This window comes from Euprymna scolopes, chromosome 39 (assembly GCF_053919585.1).
Source record: "Euprymna scolopes isolate OS-2025 chromosome 39, ASM5391958v1, whole genome shotgun sequence".
NCBI lineage: Eukaryota > Metazoa > Mollusca > Cephalopoda > Sepiida > Sepiolidae > Euprymna > Euprymna scolopes.
Window position 1 is genome coordinate 4,133,738 of NC_136520.1, and position 21,866 is coordinate 4,155,603.

At 34.2% G+C, this 21,866-nt stretch overlaps 1 protein-coding gene across 3 annotated transcripts in view; it reads left to right on the forward strand.

The window, feature by feature from the left end:
* LOC145263628 (neuroglian-like) overlaps positions 1 to 21,866 on the forward strand; it is a 229,944-nt gene that overhangs the window by 166,835 nt on the left and 41,243 nt on the right. The window contains exon 6 of one of the 3 annotated variants that reach the window (XM_080120471.1): positions 15,305 to 15,352. The exons of the other annotated variants lie outside the window; for them this stretch is intronic. Coding sequence (XP_079976597.1) covers positions 15,305 to 15,352 — 48 coding nt within the window. The remainder of the gene's footprint in view (positions 1 to 15,304; positions 15,353 to 21,866) is intronic. 3 annotated transcript variants of the gene reach the window in all.

The window sequence follows — 21,866 nt, forward strand, 5'->3', positions numbered from 1 at the left end:
ATGTTGTGAAATATAAACCAATCCAAGCTTTGCAATGGCACATAGCTTGCAGTAAAAAAAAATTAACAAACAATATCATAGAAACAACAATCTTAACAGGACCTTTCATAGATGAATATATCTTCATTCCATGCATTCCTATGATTCCACCGGATACATCATTACACTTTAAGAAATTGAACTTTCCAATTTTATTGTCATTTGCAATAACCATCAACAAAGCACAGGGAACAATCTTTACAATTGTGGGCCTTACAGTTACACACTGACTGTTTTTTCACATGGACAATTTATGTTACGTATTCAAGAGTCACCAAACCGGAAAATCTCTATATCAGCTAAGAAAATGGAACAACAAAAACTGTGTACCCATGCAAAATGGAAAATTAAACCTATAAGAAACATGCTTTTTCTCATTTTGGAACTTTTTCCATTGTGCCAATTTGAGCCACAGCAACGCGTGGCAGGGTACAGCTAGTATATATATATATATATATTATATTGTTGTAGAGCAAATATGCGTTTTATTTTTTATCACCATATCTTTTTGTTAAGTTAACCCGGCCGTTTTTTTGGCCGTCTGTAGCTTCCTCAGACTTTTACAGAAATGTTCGTTATGATAGGATGAAAGAGTGAATGATGTCAGGGGAGGGGTGCGAGGAGAGAAGAGGAAGGGAACAAGGGGGAAAGGTGGGAGGGGGTGCTTGGTATGTCGGTAATTTTGGAGTTTAAGGACCTTGTGGGGGAGGGTATGGGAAGTTCATTTTTGGTATGGCTGAGGGCATAGGGATACATGGAGGGGGAAGGGGGATATGTGGGGGTAGGAGGAGGGGGTTACTTTAAAATTCTAGTCTTAATGTTAAAGTTTTTGGCATCTCGTTGGTGAGATGATTTCTTGATAAGTATGTCTTGACCTGTTGGGTGTTCGCTTATGTTCGGAGGCAGGGGGGTGGCTATGATTCGGTTTATTTATTTGGTTTTTATTTGTTGTTAATTGCTTGGAGTTGGGCCTCTCTCCGGTTGGAGTCGGGGCTCTTTTTGTCTAAATCAGAAATCTTTTTATTTGCATCAGGAATCTTTCTGTTGGAGTTAGGATTCTTTCTGGTCGGAGTCAGGAATCTTTGCTTTAGAACCAAGCATTTTTCTGTCCAAGTCAGGAATCTTTCCGTATGAGTCGGAAATCTTTCTATCAAACTCGTCGGAAATTCTATGCAGATTTCCAAGTTTGACAGAAAGATTCCCGAGTTCGATAAGATACACCTGGAGAAGATTGGATGTTACATTGGCCGAAAAGGTGTGCGAATAATAGTTAAGATGAAAACGATATAATACGAATGTTTCACAAGTTTATAATGTTTAGGTTAGACTTTCTTCCCCCCCCCTGTCTCTCTACCACCTTTCTCTCTCTCTCTCTCTCTCTTCCCCCTCTCTCCCCCTCCCCCCTTTCTCTCATGTGATCAAGTTTTTGCTTTGATTCCAGGAAGGAAACTCTTCCTCTCTCTCTCTCTTCCCCCCTCTTTCTCTTCCCTCTCTTCCCCCCTCTCTTTCTCCCCCCTCTCTCTCATTTGATCAAGTTTTTGCTTTGATTCCAGGAGGGAAACTCTTCCTCTTTTTGTAACAGCAAATACAAAATTAAAGCATGCTGCTCGTGTTCGACAGAGAGATGTCAGAGTTTGACAAGATACAACCAAAGAAGGTCGGAGATTACATCGGCCGAAACGTTGTGAGAATAACACTCAAGATCAGAACAGTAGTCCGAAAAGCCCAAATTAATTATTTAAATTCTAACATGTTTTTATATTGGACGACAAAATTTTGGATTATTTTACGTTTTATTGATTGGTTGTCGTCTGCTTCATCTTCCATCTTTTTTTGCGTCAATAAACCTTTACAGAAAAATGGGTAATTTCCAAGAATACCTAACAAGTTAAATAAAGGGTGAAAAAAATACACAACAAATAAATGTTACCAAAGTCAAGCCGAGTTGCTCTTCTAACTATCTGGATAAGTTTTATTTTGCGTTTCAACTTATTTTAAAGTGTTTTTTTTTTATTTAGAAATAAAGGTGAAATGAGGTAGAACGAAAAACAAAATAGTGGTCTCATTCAAGCCTCAATAATTGCTCGAAAATCGAAAATTAAACAAAATACTGAGAGACATATCCAATTAGTGTCAAAAATCGTTTGAAAATGTAATGTTATACCCGTATTTTTTATTTAATTTTCAATTTTTGGGTGATTATCGAGGTGCAATTATGACTCGAATGAAACCACTATTTTGTTTTTCGCTCTGACGACAGGTTTTACACCATCTTTATTTTTAAGTAAAAAAAAACACTTTAAAATAAGTGAAAACAAAAACTTATCCAGGAAGGTAGAAGAGTAACTTATCTTGACTCTGGTAACATTAATTTGTTGTGTGTGTGTGTGTGTGTATATATATATATATATATATATATATATATATATATATATATATAATAAATTTTTTTTCGCCCATTTTTTTGCTTTATTGGATATTTTAGAAAATCACTGACAAATGTGCCCTTATTTTTCTTTCATTTTTTTTTTTTACCTCCCGTAAGAATCTAAATCCATGTTTTCCGATCAGGTGAAAAGCGACTTCATCGGAACACGAATATCGGAGTTGGTCGGAAAACACCATAAATCTTGTCCAGGTTTGTCTTTCGGATTTTAGAACATTTTTTGCTCCAATCATTTCTTTTTAAATCGATCGACGATCTGCTATCGCCATTGCCAACAATTTGCACTCATTTTTGATTTTTCATCCACCATTTTTTTTTTTTTTCTGCTTTCTTCACTTATTTTCCGAGACCAATTTGGTAAAAAAAAAAAAAAAAAACTTGCCGAAAACTCTATTTTAGGGTTGTTTTAAAAATAATATCACAATTTAAATTTCGTTCCGTTTTATTTTATTTTTATTTTTTTTTTGCTTTCTTAGCTTATTTTCCGAGACCAATTTGGTAAAAAAAAAAAAAAAAAAACTTACCGAAAACTCTGTTTTGGGGTTGTTTTAAAAATGAAATCACAATTTAAATTTCGTTCCGTTTTATTTTATTTTATTTTTTTTTTTTTTCCAAATTACTTTCCACATTCTATTTAAGAAATGCTTGACAAAGAATTCCAGTTAGGAAGCTTAAATCCCCTCCCCCCTCAATGCCTCTTTTCCTATAGCCGGAACAGCATCTTTTCCTCTTTTTTCGTCAATAACACAGGGATGTTTATTTTGAAAGCCGTTTTTAACAAAGGGTATTCCGAAAGCCGTTCTTAACATGGGAGGTTGGGGATAATGCCTCTAAGAAGCAACTCTTTACAGGTAAGTCTTCAGTGGGACAATCACGCCACATGCACCAAATCTTTTTTGCTCTCAAAAATTATTATTGTATTAAAAATTCTTGTATTTGCCAATAATGCACATATCGGTGGTCGTGCTATACATTTGTTAAAATTTATTTTAATTATTTTATCGATTATTTTCGATTTTATTGAAACATGCGCAATTAAAAAAAAAATAAAACGGAACGAAATTTAAATTTCCATTGCATTTTTAAAACAACCCCAAAACAGAACGCTTTCGACAAGTTTTACTGAAAAAAGATTTTTTCACTTATATATTTATTTTTTATTTTTTGAAATCTTTGGCACTTCTGCAGTACACGGACGGCGCCATTTTTTTTGCGTTTCACTACACTGTTGCAAGATGGCGTTTCTTTCCATTAAAATTGTTTATCAATTTAAAAATTAAAACAAAAAAATTAAAACGGCAAAATCCAATTTTAGCGTTACAAATTTCAGAATTATTAGAGGATGAGCACTATTGCCAAACGAATTATTTTGCGCTAAATAGTATTTTTTGTTTAAAAAAATTAACATTTAACAGCTAAATCTGACCCCCAAGATCGCCATGGGCATGGAATATGTGCCTACATTAAGGATGGCTTCCCGTGTGGCAGGGATATCTCTAGAGAAGATCCTAATTTACCCTATATGTGCTTCAGGGTTGCACTTGCTAACACCACTGCATTTATATTTGCCCTCTATAGGCCCCACAACAGCGGAGTTACTATCTTTAAGAGCATATCTGAGAAAATAGACCACATACTGTCTTCACATCCCTCGGCTAACATCCACATATGTGGTGACTTCAACATCCATAACGTGGAATGGCTGACCCATTCAAATAAGACAGACGATGAGGGGAGGTTTTGTCATGATTTTGCCATTGCTTATGATCTCACTCAGATTGTTCGCGAACCCACCCGTGTGCCCGATACACCCGGTCAATATGCAAGCCTCTTAGACCTTTTTCTCTCAACTTCCCCTGAGCTATGTTCATATTCCGTTCATTCTCCTCTAGGATCCTCCGACCACTCCGTCGTATCAGTTAAGATAAAAACGAAATGTAATAAGCCCCCAGACGTACCCCTTCACCGTACTGTATACCGATACTCTATGACCGACTGGGATAGCTTCCGTACATTCATATCTGATTTACCTCTGCACTCCATGTTTAAAAAGGATGTGTCCTCTGTAGTATCAGATCTGACCGAATGGTTAATTGCAGGCATAGACCAATTCATACCATCTAAAAAATTCCAACAAAAACCTAACAGCCAGCCATGGTTCTCCCCAGAATGTGCTGCTGCTATCGCGCACAGAAATCACTTTTTCCATAGCTACCAACGTAATAGATGCACTGAGACTAAAGCTGCTTTTAGGTCTGCCAGCAACCACTGTAAAAGAGTAATAAAAAATGCAAGAGAGCTATATGCCCAGTCTGTTAAATCCAAGGTAGCTGATCAGCGGCTTGGATCCCACCAGTTTTGGCAAATAACAAATAGGATCCTGAACAGAAGTGTGCGTTCTATCCCAACCATTATCAATGGACCAGAGGTCATCTCGTCAGCGTCAGACAAGGCCAAACTATTTGCAAAGAACTTTGCAGCTAATTCTACCCTATGCGACGAAGGCCATCAACTCCCCATATTTCCTCCTATAACACAGAACAAGCTAGGTAACATACAAATATCCGTGCATGAGGTCGCCAAGCTAATAAAGAACCTAGATTCCAGTAAAGCAACTGGCCCTGATGGCATCCCAATTATAGTGTTAAAAAAGCTTCAACCAGAACTTGCTCCCATACTTACGAAACTATTTAAGCGCTGCCTTAAGGAGAAGTGCTTTCCGACTCCCTGGAAGACCTCATCAGTTTGCCCTGTATTTAAGAATTCAGGTGATAAGTCATCTCCCTCTCAATACAGACCAATAAGTCTCCTGTGTGTTATGAGTAAGTTGCTGGAATCCATATTAAATAGAGAAATAGTCAACCACCTCAGCTGGAATAACCTTCTTAGTGACACACAATATGGTTTCCGCTCTGCAAGATCTACCGCAGATGTGCTGACGGTTATATCCCACAGGATTAGTGAATCTCTTGACAAAGGCTTCCTTTCTAGGGCAATTGCTCTTGACATATCAAAGGCCTTCGACAAGGTATGGCATAAGGGTCTACTTCACAAGATTTCCAGCTACGGTATAACTGGAAATGTTTTCTCAATCATTAAATCATTTCTCTCCGATAGGCTCATAAGAGTAGTGGTAGATGGACAAAAATCGGAGGCCTGCAATATAAATGCTGGAGTCCCTCAGGGGTCAATCCTGGGCCCAACTCTCTTCCTGATCTACATCAATGACCTCCCTAAACACATACTTAAATCATTCGTTGACATCTATGCTGATGACACGACCATCTACGGCAACACATCAAAGGCTGTAAATGACAAAGTTCTCTCTGATTCTCTCTCCTCTGATCTCGAGCGCGTGGTTCAGTGGGGGAAGATGTGGCTAGTTACCTTTAATGCATCCAAAACCAAACTGCTATCCTTACATCAACGCTCTGATCCCCATCTGGCATCAATTGTGATGGATGGCTCTCGTCTGGGTGAGGCCCCGTGGTTTGACAAGCTTCTGGGTTTGACCTTTACTCCTGATCTGAAATGGAACACGTACATCAAGTCTGTTGCCAAGGTCGCTGGAAAGATGGTGGGATCCTTCTACCGCTCCAGAAGATATCTCACTACGGATGCAATTCTCTATCTATATAAAAGCCAAGTACGTCCAAGGATGGAATACTGTTGCCATATCTGGGCAGGAGCTGCTAAAAACAGCCTATCCTGCCTTGACAGAGTACAAAATAGACTTCGTGGCTTAGTGGGGGATGCCCTTTTCTCTACCCTGCAACCTCTCTCCCTCAGAAGAGACGTTGCGAGCCTGTCCTTATTTTATCGTTATTTCCATGGCAGATGCTCGTCTGAACTCCAATCTCTGGTCCCCCCTCGCCAATCTTTCACGAAAAACACCCGTCTAGCTGAATCCACTGTGAAAAATTTCCCCCACTCTATATCTGTGCCTAAATCAAAACGCAGATTCCATGAACGGGGCTTCTTTCTTAGAGCTGCACGCCTGTGGAACTCTGTTCCGTCTGCCTGCTTCCCTCCGGACTACAACTTGGATGTCTTCAAGTCCAATGTTAACAAATTCCTAATGAACCGCCCCCTTAAGCAAACATTTCAGCAAATCTCCTCACTAACGTAATGTACTTGCAATAACCCTTATCCCTGAGTGGCTTCCGGGCCTTGATAAGTGGTGATCACTGTGTAAAAAAAAAAAAAAAAAAAAAAAAAACCTTATTGGCATCATGTAAATTGAAAAATAAAAATGTCGGCCTCTCCTTCTTCATAAAAGCATCCTTTATTCTGATTGGTCCATTTTATTTTCTTCGAGAGTGGCCTGCCCTTGGAGGGGGGGGATTTCGCTTTCTTTTAATTTATTTTACATTTTTGAACAGAATAAATTAAAATAAAACAAACGAAAAAATTATTAAACAAGATTTGTTTAACATTTTTTTCGTTTGTGTTATTTTATTTTAAAGGGACCCCCCCCCCACACACACACACATTCAAAAAAAGAAAATTGACTATATACAAAACGGAAAATACTTTAAATGCTTAAAATCCAATGGCAGGTCACGCTCGAAGAAATAAAAATGGACCAATCAGATTAAAGGATGACTTTATGAAGAAAAAGAAGAAGCGGATATTTTTATTTTTCAATTTACATGATGGCGATAAGGTAAACAAAATGACCGGCTTCGATATTTTATTCTACGCTTACAATGGTTAATTTTTTGGTACTTGTACAATTTAATGAAGATGTTAAAAAATGAAAATATCGAAAAAAAAAAAAAAAAAAAAAGGTTATATTGTACAAATCCGTTTTGGACTGAAGGAAGATCTCAAAAAAAAAATTTCATTTAATTTGATCGGGTAGTTTTTATTTTACAGCAGAAAAACACGTTTTTATGACAGCGCGTTGAAGTCAGCCATTATGAAATTTGTTAAACACGCCATAGGGAGATAACTCCAGTTAAAGCGCCGACACTCCCTCCCCATCTTTAATACTAGCTTTTCTTCCTAAAAATCGAACCTTTTGCTCGGTATCATCACAAATTGTTTTTTCGCTGTAAAAATGAAAAAAAAAAAAAAAAAAACTACTTGATGAAATTAAGTGAAAATTCTTTTCGGAGAACTTCGTTCCATAACGAATACATACAATATAACCTTTTTTGATATTTTCATTTTGTAATGTGTTGATTAAACTGTACAAGTACCATTTTTTTTTTAAACAAAAAAAATACTATTTAGCGCAAAATAATTTGTTTGGCAATAGTACCCATCCTCAAATAATTCTCTGGAATTTGTAACGCTAAAATTGGATTCTACCAATTATAACTATATTTTGTTACAGTGAAAATTTCATTTTAATTCAAAAAATATTTCGAACAAAAAAATTCCAATGTTGCTTTAATTCAAAAATGGTTTTATTAAAATTATATTTTCTCACGCTGACTTTAATAAATGTTTTTACAATTATATAAATTGATACATTTTTATGCAATAAATGTTTCGGTTTTCAAATATTTTGGTACATATGAAAAGCGGAATACCCTGGCCAAATCACGGCTAAAAAATCGTCCGCATCCAGCAAACTTAAAGACATGATCGGAAACTCGAAAATGAAATGAAACGAAAAAAAAAAAATTTTAAATAAATAAATGAATAAATCCTCCTCCACTTCCTCCTTCGTTACTTTCATTACAAAGTTGGGCGCTTCTACATTATTGGAACGAAATTTCGGAAATCGTAAAACTGAATTTCTCATGAAAACAATGGTATCTACGTATTCCTCTTATTTTTAAGATGATTATATAAAAAAAATATATATATACGAAAATCGATGAGGTAGAAAATTATTTATTAAAAAAAATAAAAAATAGAATTTGTATGAAAACGAAAAAGGGAGGTAATTTTCCATTTTGAATTAAACAAGATGGTAGCAATTTTTAACCTGCTACCATGAATAATTCAGGTAATTCCGACTGCATAATTTGAAATTTACCATTATAAAATCAGTTGAAACCATTGGTTTTTTTTTTTTGTTGTTTTTTTTTTTTATCTGAAAACTGCATTTATCGACCACAAAATCTCGTCCCAATTCCGGAAAAGCACCCAAAATTGTTTTATTTATTCCGGTTCTCACATTTACCAATATTTTTGTGTTCAGAAAAAAAAATCATGTTTGTTATTTAAATTGGAGTAATCGCCCCATAACAATGGATCCGTCCATGTAATGCAGAAATGGCAATTTTCTTCTAACGTTCCTGTCGTTTTGCTTTCTGTTTCGGATCACGGCAGTTCGACTCGCTTTTTTAGATGATATGAAATGAGACGGCCATTAGTGTTTCTTCAACCAATTTCTCATACGTTTCGCTCTTTAGACCAAGGTGACCATTATTGGATAATTGGTATTTCTTTAACTAAAGTTTACGGGTTTGTATTACTATGCACATAGATTCGAAAAAATGGTCAAAAATCAAATTTATAACAAATAAATATTATCAAAGGCAAGATAAGTTACTTTTCTACCTATCTGCAAATGTTTTTAGTGTTTTTACTCACTTTAAAACGTGTAATCGGTTCGAAAACCATACAGCTCCCCATAAAAAGAGGGAGCTATGGCAGTGTCCAAATGAATAGCAATTGTTTGATATAAAGGGTTTCCCCCACATTGATCAAAGCTAATTGACTTCAAAACCTCCCAGCCAGGAAGGCCAGGCAAATGCCTTTGCTTCGATTAATCTCATTTTATTCATACGAGAAAGACAAAAAAACACTTGAAACGAGGGAATTTTTAAAACTCGATCAAAATAAAGATAGAGATGATGTCCATTTGCAAATCGGTGTTAGGGAGAGGCAAGGTGCGAATGAACTCGAAATCTGGGCAATCAAAAATGGAACCGGGGAATTGGATGACCTGGTCCTATGACACAAATCGTTTTATGGGTCAGGCCGTTGAATGGAGCAAAGTTCGAACAAACTTAAACCCTGACCGACAAAAATGAAACCCGGGAATGAGATGACGTAATTCGGCTGCAGGTAAGACCAAAAGCAAAAACCGAGAGGGTCAAAATATGGGTCGATGACGTAAATTGGTTAATGGGTTACGAGGTCGAAAATCCATAAAAGAGATATGGAAAACAAAAAACAGGCAGAGAGAGAAACGAGGCACAGACGACGAGAAACTGCCTGTCACGTTCGCAACCACACCTCTCCCACCACCACCTCTTCACTCCATCGCTGCATTGTGTATATATGGATGTTTGTCAAATAAACTAAGTTTGTTTATAACAAGTGTCTCGTTATTCATTGATAAATGAACAGGGTAATTCCAATCAGAGACGCTTACAACAAGCATATGTGTATTCCAAGGATGGAATACTGTTGCCATATCTGGGCAGGAGCTGCTAAAAACAGCCTATCCTGCCTTGACAGAGTACAAAATAGACTTTGTGGCTTAGTGAGGGATGCCCTTTTCTCTACCCTGCAACCTCTCTCTCTCAGAAGAGACGTTGCGAGCCTGTCCTTGTTTTATCGTTATTTCCATGGCAGATGCTCGTCTGAACTCCAATCTCTGGTCCCCCCCTCACCAATCTTTCACGAAAAACACCCGTCTAGCTGAATCCACTGTGAAAAATTTCCCCCACTCTATATCTGTGCCTAAATCAAAATGCGGATTCCATGAACAAAGCTTCTTTCTTAGAACTGCACGCCTGTGGAACTCTGTTCTGTCTGCCTGCTTCCCTCCGGACTACAACTTGGATGTCTTCAAGTCCAATGTTAACAAATTCCTAATGAACCACCCGCCTTAAGTAAACACTTCAGCAAATCTCCTCACTAACGTAATGTATTTGCAATAACCCTTATCCCTGAGTGGCTTCCGGGCCTTGATAAGTGGTGATCACTGTGTAAAAAAAAAAAAAAAAAAAATGACAAACTATCTCTCTATCTATCGAGATATTCAAAAATCTCTGATAGTTCAATCACAGGCTTGGTGCTGATGCAATAGAATGAAACACTAAGACTTTTCCCAAGACGAACAACAACAAAACAGAATAGACGTCATCGTCATACCACCTGGTATATAACAATCGGCACGATCTAGGAAGTATAAGGTAACTAACACAAGAAACCCAACGAAAAAAGTATTTCGCGGACATACACGCCCATTTTTCCTTTTCTATTAGAGACTAGCTGCGGTGTCCAGCATTGCCCGGGTGTTTATAGGTGTGTGTTGAAAAAAAAAAAGTTGTAGTAGGTAGGTAGGCTCGAACCTGAACTCTTGACGCGAAGGTGAAAAAGAAAGTGTGAAAAAAATGCTCAGCCATGACGAGACAGGAATTAAACAATTTAACAATTAAAAAAATTAAGTGACGGGTGCGTATATTTAATGAGGTCAAACATCACGCGATAGGGAAATGAAATCCCGCACTTAACTTTGGCTGCGAGGTCATTTTTGGGGGTTTTTTTTCCCCCAAGATGTGTCCAAATGAATAGCAATTGCCTGATATGAGGGGTAATTGTTTTCTGGACGTCTCCGGCACGAAGCCAGAAAACTGGCGTCACTCTCATTAGTTTCGCTTTTTTATACGAAAACCATGAACAAACAGGCGTGAAGGCAGAATAGTGGCAATTTTTAGCGTGTAAAAGTCGCTCAAATAAAATAGACTTACGACCTCCTTTCGTAAATCGGACATATTATAATCTAGGGAGTATATAAAAAGTTCTAAGAATGAGTGACCAGCCCCCCCCCCCCTCAAAAAAGCCTTTGGCAGACATACAGAAAAAATGCACACAAACACACACATTTTCGTTTTTATATAATAGATTTGCACGACTGCAAACACTCATCCCTACAGATGGTGTTCCATAACGCCCCGGCTAACCATTCTTCTGGCCTTCATCAGGCATTTAACCGCAACGGGATAGGAATGCCGAATTTTCGACAATTACTGCCTTCCATAGTTGTTGTTGTCTCACCACTTTTTTGGCCAATTAATCCTCTAACTTCTTTGGTTAAAATTGAAACTGCTATCAAATAAGGCTCACCTGACTCAACGCCTCTATCCACTGCACCTCAGGTCCTGAAGGCGCAATGGATAAAGGCATTGAGTCTCTACGGTTCTAGGTGAGCATTGTTTGAACATAACGGTTTCAATCCTATCTAAAGCAGGCCAGAGGATTAGTTGGCCCAAATGTGGTGAGACGACAACAACAACTATAAAGATGAGGATAACAGTCTGCAAAAAAAAAAAAAAAAATGAATACACAAATCACTTATTCAAAAGATTCCAGTAATATATGATATTACTACTTGTGGAGTTATTCCCTTTTGATTATAATTCTTTCTTTATATAAGGGAAGCTCACCACTGAGTCTCAGAAGAACTTTGGATCTTGCTGCAAGCACTCAATGATGAATACACAAATCACTTATTCAAAAGATTCTGGTAATATATGATATTACTACTTGTGGAGTTATTCCCTTTTTATTATAATTCTTTCTTTATATAAGGGAAGCTCAAAAGAACTTTGGATGATGATAATGACGATGACAACGACGACAGCAATGATGATGCAGGCTCTCTCTACTGTGCTAGAAAGTTCCTTACGCCTGAAAGTATCCTGTACCTCCACAAGGCCACCATTTGCCCATGTATGGAGTATTGTTGTTACATTTGGGCTGGTGCATCTGCTACTAACCTCTCCCTCCTAAACAGGGTTCAAAAGAGTCATCAACCTGATAGGCATCTATAACTGGCATCTAAGCTTCAACCTCTGTCCCGTCGACGAAATGTTGCATCCCTCTGCCTGTTTTACGAGTATTTTAATGGTGGATGCTCTGACGAACTACAAGCCCTTGTACCCCTTTGACGTAAATACGCCCAACAAATCCGACAAGCAGCAAAATCCCACCCCTTCACAGTAGAGATCCCTAGATGTAAGAAGGTCTTCTACTCTAATAGTTTCTTCCTCAGAACTGCTAGACTTTGGAACTCCCTTCCGGGATTCTGCTTTCCCAACTGTACTGACATGCAGAAGTTCAAGTGTAATGTGAACAAACATCTCCTGCTGCTCAACTCCCTACATAGTATCCCTGCAACGTATGTCCCTGATAGTAGCCGCGTACATCAAAGTGGCACTGTGCCTTTTTGGGCGTGAAAATAGAAAGTAATGCCTCCTATTGATTGGATCACAGGGGATTGCAAATGGCATTGTTATGATGACTGAACTTATGCATTCATGATCTGAAAATTTCATCTCTCTGTTGCAGATACTGACAGTGTGAGACTCTAAGAAAATAACCCTCCTCATGGACGTGAATCAGAAGCAGAGATGTGTCATTGAATTGCTGGCAAAAGTGCACCGAGAATGACTTGTGTCATATGTAGAAAAATCAATTCTGGAGCTCGTTTTGATGGTATGACTCCCATTTTCGTAGCTCTTCACATTTTTCAGTTTAGAACGACGCTCGTATTACAAACTACGCTCCGGACGCCCATGAACAGCTATTGTTCATCACTGACAAAAGTCCATAAAAAATAGTGACTATGTAGAAAAAGAAAAAAATCTGGAACACAAAAGGTCGCTCGTTTTTAACCACTTCTGTGTTCGTAGCGCTTCAACTTTTTGAGTTAAAAAATGGGTTTTACTTTTTGAACGACTTTCGTATAATTTTTTACTTAACAAACACAGAAAAAACATTTGGAGAGTTAGCCGAGAAGCTGACAAACGAAAAAAAGGATAAAATAAATTCAAATATATAACAAATAAATGTTACCAAAGGCAAAAAAAGTTAATCTTCTACCTACTTTGATAAGTTTTGTCCATTTTAACGTATTTTATGGCTTTTATTCGGTTTGAAAAACAAGTTGTGCCAAATTGGTAAGTTAAATCATGGTCGACAAGAACATGTCACCTTTGGAGTGTCAGTAATCGCTTAAAACTCGAAAAATAAACAAGATACTGATAGAAATCTACCCAATAAGTGTCATTTTATCAGTATGTTGTTTTATTTTCATGATTTAAGCACTCGAGCCTTGATAATCACTCAAATATTGAAAATTAAACAAAATACAGGGTGGAACGATAAAATTGTCTTCCTAGAAAAGACAACATGATTCCATTTCCGTTTGATGAAAACCAGGTTTTCTTTTTTTGTTGCAGACCATTCATTAGTTGGGCAGTTGTGTACAAATCCCAAAATCGATAGGAGCCTTCTATCATGTCTGAAAGTGACACAATGTTCAACGAACGAGATCAGAGATGCGCCACTATACAGCTCATGCTCTCTATCGATCCAAGTTATAACAGGACCATTGCCAGCACCCTTAAAATGCATTGCTGGATTGCCATGAATAATAGGGACATGCCCAGGGTGATGAAAACAAAGTTTCCGGCCATGGTTACGGTCTTTTAAATGAGGGCTACATCATGCCACCTCACATCTTCGAAGTCCGCTTGAAAGTCAACACCAAAGTGTACCTGGATGTGCTGAAGAGTATGGCGATCCCTTGGTGCAGTCAGATGGCCGCTGGCAGACCCTGGGTGTGGCAGCAGGGTTCTGTGCCAGCCCACAGGTCCAAAGAGGCCCAGGCTTGGCTTCAGGAGTGCTATGACTTTGTACCCTTCTCTCACTGACCCGCCCTCCTCCCCCAACCTGAACCCACTAGACTACTTCATTTGGTTATTTGTTGAGAACATCACCAACATGACCTCCCACAATACCAAAGCCAGCCTAATTGCCGCCATCCCTCAGTGTTCCCCGAGCTCCCGCCAGTGCTTGTGGAAAAGGCATGCTCCCAGATTCGGACCAGTATTGAGGCAGTGATTGAGGCTGAAGGCGGCTACATTGAATAGATGTCAGCTCTACTACATAATCAAGTTACACGACTTGATTTTTTTCAATAAAAGTTATAAAATAAAGCTGTAGTGTTGTTTTCTTTAAGGCGACAAATTAATTGTTCATCCTGTACTGATCTTAAGACATCCAGTAAATGTCACCAATCATGTGAAAATGTAAGGCTTTACTAGTATTTTGTTTAATTTTCGATTTTTGAGCGATTATAGACTATTTCTTTTTTACCAACGTTTTTCTTTTTTATTTTTAGGGGGTTTTTTTTGTGCCGTTTTTTTTCTTTTTGCGGGCGAAGAAATCTTATTATAGCCACGTATACTATCACTAAAAGTAAAATAAAAAAAATTTTTTTTAATCCCGGGCAACGCCACAGAAAGATAATTAGTTGAAAAAAAAAATAAACACTTTATTTTTTTTTTAGAATCATATGGAAAAAAAAAAAAGAAGTGTTTTCCGTGTGATTTAAAGAAAACAATTTATTTTTTAAATAAAATAAAATAAAATCCGGGCAACGCCGGATAAGGACAATTAGTTGAAAAATAAGATAAGAAAACGCTTTTTTTTCTTTTCATGCAATTCTAAAAAGAATAAATAAAATAAAATCCGGGCAACGCCAGGTTAGGACAACTAAGAAAAAAAATTTTTTTTATGTAATTCTAAAAAAAAAAAATTTTTATTCAATTCGAAAAAAAACAAAACTTATGCAATTCTAAAAAAAAAAAGAAATTTTTCATGTAATTTTAAAAAAATTTTTTTATTCGATTCGAAAAAAAAAAAAATTTATGCAATTCTAAAAAAAAAAATAATTTTTTTCATGTAATTCTAGAAAAAAAAAAAATTTTTTATTCAATTCAAAAAAAAAAAAAATTATGCAATTCTAAAAAACAGAAAATTTTTTTCATGTTATTCTTTTACAAAATTTTTTCCAATCTTTTTCATTCGACCATCTTTAGATTTCTTTCTGTCTCGCAGTGTCCCGCAATGGCAGCCCGTTTTCAATATGTGGCATTTAACAAATACGTAATTATTTTATATTATTTATTGCTATTTATCAACATTTTTTTAATATTAGTTTTTATTATTTGCACCTGCAATCATAAAATAGTGCTTCTTTATATTAGAACCACTCCCCCATGAAAAAAAGCGCCTCGTAATTTTTTTTTAAAAATAGGTGACTTTTTAGATTTCTGAATTTTTTAGATTTATTTGGATTCTTCGGACTATTGTTCTCATTTTTAGTTTTTTTTTTTCATTTTTCACATTTTGGTCGGTGTAATGTCCGACCTTCTTCAGGTGTATCTTGTCGAACTCAGGAATCCTTAACTTGGGACCCATGGCATAGTGGGTAAAGTACTTGGTAAAATTCAACTGACTACAATATTGTTGTCTTCAAGTCCAATGTAAACAAATTCTTGACGAGCCGTTCTCCTTAAGTAACCAATTTACACTACTAACGATTATTACGATATTGTTCCATTGACTATTGTACACTATTTAATCCTTATCCTCCAGTGGTCTCCAGGCCTTGATAAGTGGTGACTTACACTCTTCTGGAGGTTGAAGGTTCAATACTTGGTGCAAGCGGCACTCAAAATACAATTGTGAATTACTTAAGACTTCTACCCATCATGGCTGACGGAACGAGAATATGCAACCCTTATGGATTAAATAAAGGATCCCGTTCCAAATTCTGGGCAAATTCTAGAGTTTGGCAAGATACACCTGAAGAAGGTCGGAGGTTACATCGACCGAAATGAGAACAATAGTGCATATGAGCGCGTCGGAATATGTCTGCATCAGCGAAGGATGGCTGGTTTGCAGGGACATTAGCAGCAGTAGCAAAAAATCCCGCATATACAAATTAGGGAGTAATTTAGCAAGATATACCTGAAGAAGGTCGGAGGTTACATCGACCGAAATGAGAACAATAGTTTAAAGAATCCAAAGAATATGAATAATCAATTGTCATCTCTAAAATTCAGAAACGTAATGTCAGTTTTTTTTGATAACGGGACGATTGGAATGGAGCACCTTAAATTTAGGTTTTTTAAATTAGTTTTCAAGTTTAGATGACAATCTCATCTGTCGGACATTTCTAGAAATCTGGAAATTAAGTGTGTGTGTGTGTGTGTGTGTGTGTGTGTGTGTGTGTGGAAGGACTATAAATTGAAAAGTGCATGTGAGAAATTTTATTTGGTTCAATTGTAAAATATGAGCCGTTCAAATATCTCGCCACGGGGTGATTCCCCAAAAACATCACCCACGGAATCGTTAATAAAATATTACAATCCTTTTCTGCAATCCAACCATATTTGGTACAAATAAACTTTACTTTATGCCTGACTTGTCCACCAAGTTTCGGCCATGAATCTCCAACAGTTTTTTTTTGTTTTAGCCCTGTATAACACAGTGCATATGAGCACACGGGAAAATATCAGCAGCAGCAAAGGATAGCTGGCTTGTGGGGACATTAGCAGCAATAGCAGCAGCAGCAAAAAAAAAAAACGCGCATATGCAAATTAATAAGTAATCCAATTTACCAAATTTACACTACCAACGGTTACTATAATATTGTCCCATTGACTACTGTACACTCTTTAACTCTTATCCTCGTGTGGCCTCTGGGCCTTGATAAGTGGTGACTTCTTTGTAAAAAAAAAAAAAAAAAAAAAAGAAAAAAAAAGAAGTTACACTCTTCTGGAGGTTGAAGCTTCAATGCTTGGTGCAAGCGACACTCCAAAGACAATTGTGAATGACTCGAGACTTCTACCCATCATGGCTGACGGTGCGAGAATATGCTACTCTTGTGGATTAAATAAAGGATTCCGATCAAAATATGTTGGCATCAGCGAAGGATGGCTGACTTGCGGAGAGATTAGCAGCAGCAGCAATAAAATGCACATATGCAAATTAGGAAGTATGTACGAGAAAAGGAAGGAAAGAAAAAGAAGAAAAAATGCAACACGTGGTCGCGAGAGAAAGAAAATCGGCATCAAATAGAATGGACGTGTAAAGTCGCAGATAAGAATTGTCCGGCTGTGACTGGTGTTTGGTCAGAAGGAGAAACTCGTACCAGGCTAAAATAGACATGTGACAACGAGACTTTTTAAATGGTGCCAAAATTAATGGTGATAAGAAAAACTCTTGTTAAAAAAGAAAAAAATGCCGACCCGGATATTTTATTTATTTGTTTGATTTGCTTGTAAATTTGTGACATAACGATTAAGTTTCACCTGTTCAATGATAAACACATCTTTGTGCCTGTTTTACAAATATTTTAATGGAATGTGCTCTGATGAACACGTTGTACTTGTGCACCCCCCCTCCTCCCGACGTACATATCCTTGACAAGCCCGCTTAGCAACAAAATCACACCCCTTCACTGTTGAGGTCTCTAAATATCAGAAAGCTTTCTACTTTAATAGTTTCTTCCTTCAAACAGCTAGATTCGGAATTCCCTTCCTGCTACCTGCTTCCCTGACTGTACTGATATGCAGAAGATCGACAAACAGTTCTTCATTTTCGTATGTATTTGGCTCTTGTATAGGTAGAGGATTACGTTAGGAGTACAATACCTTCTGGAGCAATAGTGATGCAACCATTTTTCCAGTGATTCTGACAACAGATTTGATTCAATTTGAAAAAAAAAATGAAGACTGTTGGTCATTCATAATTAAAACTTGGTGGACAACTCAGGCATAGATTAAAGCATATTTGCACCGAATATGGTTGAAATTCATGAAGATTTTATTAACAATTTCATTTCATGGGTGAAGCCATTTTTTTTTTTTTTTTTTTTTTTGTTGCTCTGTATTTTGTTTGCAGACATTTGGAATTGGTGAGATATTTTAACAGTCCCTATTCTACAATTAAGCTACTCAATTTTATTTCCATTTTTTTTTTTTTCTATCTCACGTCTTGCAGATTTATACGACATTTAGAAATCTTTTTCTTTATTGCACTTTGATTTTTTTGGGAATGTTCACAAATTCATACATTATGGTCTTCCATACATCTCCAAAGCAATTTTAACAAATTGAAATCCAGTAAAGAATCTGACATTTAGGATAGTAAAAAAAAAAAAAAAAAATTAGTGGAAGAGCAAGCCTTAGTCCGAGGGTGGTTGGCAATCAGGTTAGGCTGTGAAAAAAAAGACAATAAATAACTGTTACCAAATGCAAGAAAATTTACTTTTTCACTTGTTTACTGATTGAAAAATTAATTACCCTCAATAAACCCGACAAGCAGCAAAATCTCACCCCTACACTGCAGAGATTCATAGATGCCGTAAAGTCTTCTACTCAAATAGCTTTTTCCCTCGGACTGCTGCACTTTGGAATTCCTTCCCGGGCTCCTGCTTCCCTGACTATACTGACATGCAGAAATTCAAGTGTAATGTAAACAGACATCTAGCTGCTCAACTCCCTAAATCTGGTCCTAAATCTGGTCCTAAATGGTGCAAATCTGGTCCTAAATAGTAGCCCATTATGACTAAATGGCTGTGTACCTTGTTTGGAACAAAAAAACAAAAAGAAAACAGTAATTTGTTAGTGTCACTTCTACTTAGCCAATTCATATAGTTTCCAAAATGGCTGCCAATTTTGCTTGCATGTGAGGTTGAAACGACTTCATCTTGAATTTGTTTTTTCAAGCCTTCTAGCAAACGATACACGTCTTGCAAATTTATACATTTAGAAATCTTTTTTATAGCACTTTCATTTTTTTTTGTTTTTTATTATTATTATTGGAATGTTCACATATTTATCTATTATGGCCTTCCATACATTTCAAAAGCAATTTTTTTTTACAAAAAATTAAATCTAGTGTACCTATTTACTATGCCTCCCCACGGGACAGAGTTAGACACCAGGGTCGTTTTTTAACGTGGAGAAAAGGTACAAAAATAAAAATTGTCTCAGTCGTGAAGGATTTCCCCTCCACCGAAAGAGAACAAGAAATAGAAGTGCAGCATCTGAAGAACAGATACTACACTTTGATCTTGTCCCGCCGATATTTAGCAAAGGTCTCATTTGTGTTGGTTTGTTTGTACGAATCACATGAACCATCTGTACATCTAATTTGAGTGATTGCGCAGTATAGCTAACCAGACCAAAAAAAATAAACAAATAAACAACAAATAACTGTTCCCAAACGCAAGAAAATTTACTGATTATAAGATTTATTAATTATTCATTTGCTAACGTAACTTTTACTTAGCCAGCCCAGCATACTTTCCAAGATGGCTAATTGCAAACTATTTTGAAATAAAAAGAAAACTTAAAAACAGTTTCAGTAAGTTAAAAATATACAGATCAGTTGAAAATTAAATATCTGACCGATTAGTGGCAGTTATTAGTTGTATTTTTTGTTTAATTTTCGATTTTTCACTTGTCAAACGTACAACAGTGAACCACCTCCACATCAAGTAAAGATACGCCATTTTGAATCAGTATTATTTATAAGCCTTCTTTTTTTTTTTTTTTTTTTTTTTTAGATGAAAACATGAAAACAGCTATGAACGAAAATCAGTTTTTTTTTTTTTTTTTTCATGGAAAGTATCTAAGATTTGCTTTTTTTATTTAACGCTGGAAACAATTTTTTTTTTCATCGAAACAACTATGATCAAAAACAATTTTTAGTTATAGTCAGCTAATGTACTTTCTAACTTCCGGTGTGGCTGCTACCGGAAGTGGTGACAAGGCAAATCGGTTCCTTCACTTTTATTGCTCTTCAGTATTTCTATTGTGAAACGATTTATTGAAATAAAATATAAGAAAATTGAAAAATATACAATAAAAATTAACAAAATTATAAAAAGATAAAAAATAACACAATTCGTCTTTATTTGCACGTTTAAAAACAAAGTTTATAAAATAAAGATTTCTATTTTATTTGAAATTTAAATAAGTTTTTTTTTTAATTTTGAAAATAAGTTTTTTTACTTGAATTTATATAAAAAAAATATGTTTATGAAAGTATACAAATGAAATAATTGAAATTTAAATAAAAATATAAAATTATTAAAATCAAAATAACAAGGAAAATTATTAAAATCAAAATAACAAGGAAAATTATTAAAATCAAAATAAAAAATAAAATTATTAAAATCAAAATAAAAAATGAAATTATTAAAATCAAAATAAAAACATGAAATTATTAAAATCAAAATAAAACATAAAATTATTAAAATCAAAATAAAAAATAAAATTATTAAAATCAAAATAAAAAATAAAATTATTAAAATCACAATATAAAAATAAAATTAAAATCACAATATAAAAATAAAATTATTAAAATCACAATATAAAAATAAAATTATTAAAATCAAAATAAAAAAATAAAATTATTACAATCAAAGTAAAAACCTAAAATTATTACAATCAAAGTAAAAACCTAAAATTATTACAATCAAAGTAAAAAACTAAAATTATTACAATCAAAGTAAAAAACTAAAATTATTACAATCAAAGTAAAAAACTAATATTATTAAAATCAAAATAAAAAACTAAAATTATTAAAATCAAAATAAAAAATAAAATTATTAAAATAAAAAATAAAATTATTAAAATAAAAAATAAAATTATTAAAATAAAATTATTAAAATAAAAACAAAAAATAAAATTATTAAAATTAAAATAAAATTATGAAATTATTAAAATCAAAATAAAAAATAAAATTATTAAAATTAAAATAAAAAATAAAATTATTAAAATCAAAATAAAAAATAAAATTATTAAAATAAAAATAAAATAATTAAAAAAAATAAATTAAAATCAAAATAAAAAATAACATTAAAATGAAAATAAAAATAAAATTATTAAAATTAAAATCAAAATAAAATTATCAAAATCAAAATAAAAAATAAAATCATTAAAATCAAAATAAAAATAAAATTATTAAAATCAAAATAAAAAAAAATTATTAAAATCAAAATAAAAATAAAATTAAAATAAAAAATAAAATTATTAAAATCAAAATAAAAAACTTAAATTATTAAAATCAAAATAAAAAAATAAAATTATTAAAATCAAAATAAAATTATCAAAATAAAAATAAAAAAAAAATTGATTAAATCAAATTAAAAAAATAAAATGATTTAAATCCAAATAACAAATAAAATGATTAAAATCAAAATAAAAAATAAAATTATTAAAATCAAAATAAAAAAAATTAAATTAAAATCAAAATAAAATTATCAAAATCAAAATAAAAAATAAAATCATTAAAATCAAAATAAAAATAAAATTATCAAAATCAAAATAAAAATAAAATTATTAAAATAAAAATAAAATTAAAATAAAAAATAAAATTATTAAAATCAAAATAAAAAACTTAAATTATTAAAATCAAAATAAAAAAATAAAATTATTAAAATCAAAATAAAAAATAAAATTATTAAAATCAAAATAAAAAAATAAAATTATTAAAATCAAAATAAAAAATAAAATGATTTAAATCAAATTAAAAAAATAAAATGATTTAAAATCAAAATAAAAAATAAAATGATTAAAATCAAAATAAAAAATAAAATTAT